Source organism: Numida meleagris, chromosome 1, assembly GCF_002078875.1.
Source record: "Numida meleagris isolate 19003 breed g44 Domestic line chromosome 1, NumMel1.0, whole genome shotgun sequence".
NCBI classification, from domain to species: domain Eukaryota; kingdom Metazoa; phylum Chordata; class Aves; order Galliformes; family Numididae; genus Numida; species Numida meleagris.
In genome coordinates, this window is record NC_034409.1 from 45,555,601 (window position 1) to 45,558,269 (window position 2,669).

The 2,669-nt window shown below is 48.5% G+C and overlaps 1 protein-coding gene across 1 annotated transcript; it reads left to right on the top strand.

Annotated features, from left to right (window-relative positions):
* SOCS2 (suppressor of cytokine signaling 2) lies at positions 50-1,718 on the top strand. Its single transcript, XM_021385488.1, has one exon. It carries the CDS (start codon positions 92-94, stop codon positions 713-715), a length of 624 nt encoding a protein of 207 aa, XP_021241163.1. The 5' UTR covers positions 50-91; the 3' UTR covers positions 716-1,718.

Sequence of the window (2,669 nt, forward strand, 5' to 3'; positions counted from 1 at the left end):
GAGCGACCCCACGGGGCGCGGGTGGGGGTGCGGGGGCTGCGTGCGCACCGCCCGGGAACGGCCGCCGGCCCGAGGGGCGCGATAAAAGGAAATGCTTCGTAAGGCAAATTATTTTCTATGGCAAATAAAACTTTACGATGCCTGCAGGACTCCAGCTTGCAAGCAGCGCAAGAAGTGTGTTGGTGCAGATCCGTCAGGCGAGGAGCAGGCTTTTAAACAGACAGCCGGCAGCAAATCAATCTCTGCTTTCTCCCCTCCTTTACCAGGGTGGTACTGGGGCAACATGAGCGTTGCCGAAGCCAAGGAGAGGCTGCAGGATGCTCCCGAAGGGACTTTTTTGGTTAGGGACAGTTCGCATTCCGAGTATCTGCTGACCATCTCGGTCAAAACCTCGGCGGGACCGACCAACCTGCGCATCGAGTACCAGGACGGCAAGTTCAGGCTGGACTCCATCACCTGCGTCAGGTCGAGGCTCAAGCAGTTCAACAGCGTCGTGCACTTGATCGAGTACTATGTTCTGATGTGCAAGGACAGAACCGAAACGCCTTCGAATGGGACGGTCCACCTCTACTTGAACAAACCCCTGTACACGTCAGCCCCGTCTCTGCAACACCGCTGCAGAGTAACTATAAACAAATGTACGGACCAGATCTGGGAGCTGCCGTTGCCAACAAGGCTAAAAGAGTACTTGAAAGAGTACCGGTACCAGGTATAAATGTCTTTTCTAAATGCCTCTAACGTAGAGTAACTTTTAAATACGATTCTTAAAATCAGCCGGAGAACTGAGTAACCAGTTGTACAACTCAGCGTGGAATTCACTATCAAAACAGTGGCAGTTCTGGGGGAAAGGTTTTTATTTCAGATGCCACAAAGGGAGACTTTATGTAGAATTATCCCCGCTTGCATCCCCGAGGTCGGACAAGGTGGCACGCTGTCCGTGCGGGGGGAGCGGAGCCAGGAGGCTGTCTGCATGGCATTGCTTTGTCAGCGGCATGACGTGCCGCAGTAACGACAGAACGCTGGCTGAGCGGGATGGGGAGAGGCTGCGGAGTGTCGGAGATGTGCGGGAGCGCGCGAGTAGCTCAGCTGTCTGATTCCGAGATCCATGTGGTGCCGGTGTCCGTACAATCCCGAAAGCTTGACTGGATCGCACTGTGATAATCTTGCCAAAGTTATGCAACTAATCAAATCCAGTCAAAAGAGCGATCACCTATTCAGTTTTTATTGAACTCTGATTTTTGTGCTTCTCTGCAAGGAAAGGAGTACTGTAAGCAGTTTCAAACATTGTTTTTCAAAGTTCTCTAAAAGCTGATGTTAAGGAGCAATGCCGCATCTTTCATAGGAACCCAGTATGTTGCTGATTATACCAGATTGGTATCCCAGAATCTTTGTTAACATGTTAACATCTTCCCGGTGGTGATATATCCATGTTGTTACTATTAAGCCTCTTTTGGTTGAGGCTTTAGGACTCCACGCTGCAGAGCTGCAGCCGCTCAGTTCCGATGTCAGAACATGGATATCAGCAGATACAGCTGTCTTCTACAGTGTAGAATGTTTTCTTCAGCTTGTTTCCCAAAATATGGGGAAATTTGGATTTTTTTTTTTTTTGAGGGGAATGGTTTTTGTGGTTTCGTTTTGTTTTGTTTTTCTTCTAATTCACCATTGTAGCTCTCAGACTATTACTCAATAAAACCAATCAGATTGCACGCCTATCTCCATCTCTGTATGTATGGATTTCCTACTCTTCAGGAAAGAGCGACGCTAAGAACCCGTAGCATTTCCCAACTAATACCTTAACAAGTGGACACGTATCAGTGATGATGAATACTCCCGCTTTGCCTTTGTGGTGCTGCTCACAGGTACAGCTGGCTGGTGCTCAGATTAGTGCCTCAGAGGCTGCCTGCTGAATTCCCACAGTTAATTAAGTCGAATATTAGCATAGGACTTTTTTTTGTGTATTATGGCGCTCCTCCAAATGGGAAGATAGGGCTAAGACCCTCAGTACCCCTTCCTCTCTTTAAATGTAAAGCATTTAACAGAGGAAATATTCCAGTTTGGGGTAATATGGGAGCAGTGAAGAGGGAAACTAGAGCACAGATTCGTTCTCATTAACAGTTTCATCGTTTTAACTCTTTTCCTAGCTTACCTTAATTAAAGCAAATAGACTTGCGTTTGAACAAGGAGAGTTGTCAAGACTTGCTGCAGTCTAGCCCTGCCCAGGCTGAAATAGAAACAACAGAAAACAACTTTGTTTTCCCTGTGCCTTAACTGCTCTGCAGCGCTACTGAGCATAACTGAGTAACTAGGGGGAACTGACCAGCTCATTGCATTGCACCCAGACTTCTTGTGCCAGACACTGTGGTTGCTACAAACACATGGGCACGGGAGGACACCAAGGCTGAGGGGATGTTCCCTGAGTATAGCGAGTGCTTGGCATGTTGTTGTTCCCTCTGTGGAAAGGTGACTTCTCTCCCTCACCCTTCCTCAGCTTGCACTCTCTCTGCCCGAATTTCATGTGGAGATGGGCTGGGGGCAGTCTTCTCCTGGAAAACAAAACAAAAGCTTTTGTTACGTAATTTTTTCCCCCATGCCCTGCCAAGATGCAGCAGCCTGGAAGGTTTCCACCCTCTGCGTCCCACCCCAGCAGAACTGTGGCATTGCGGGGATGT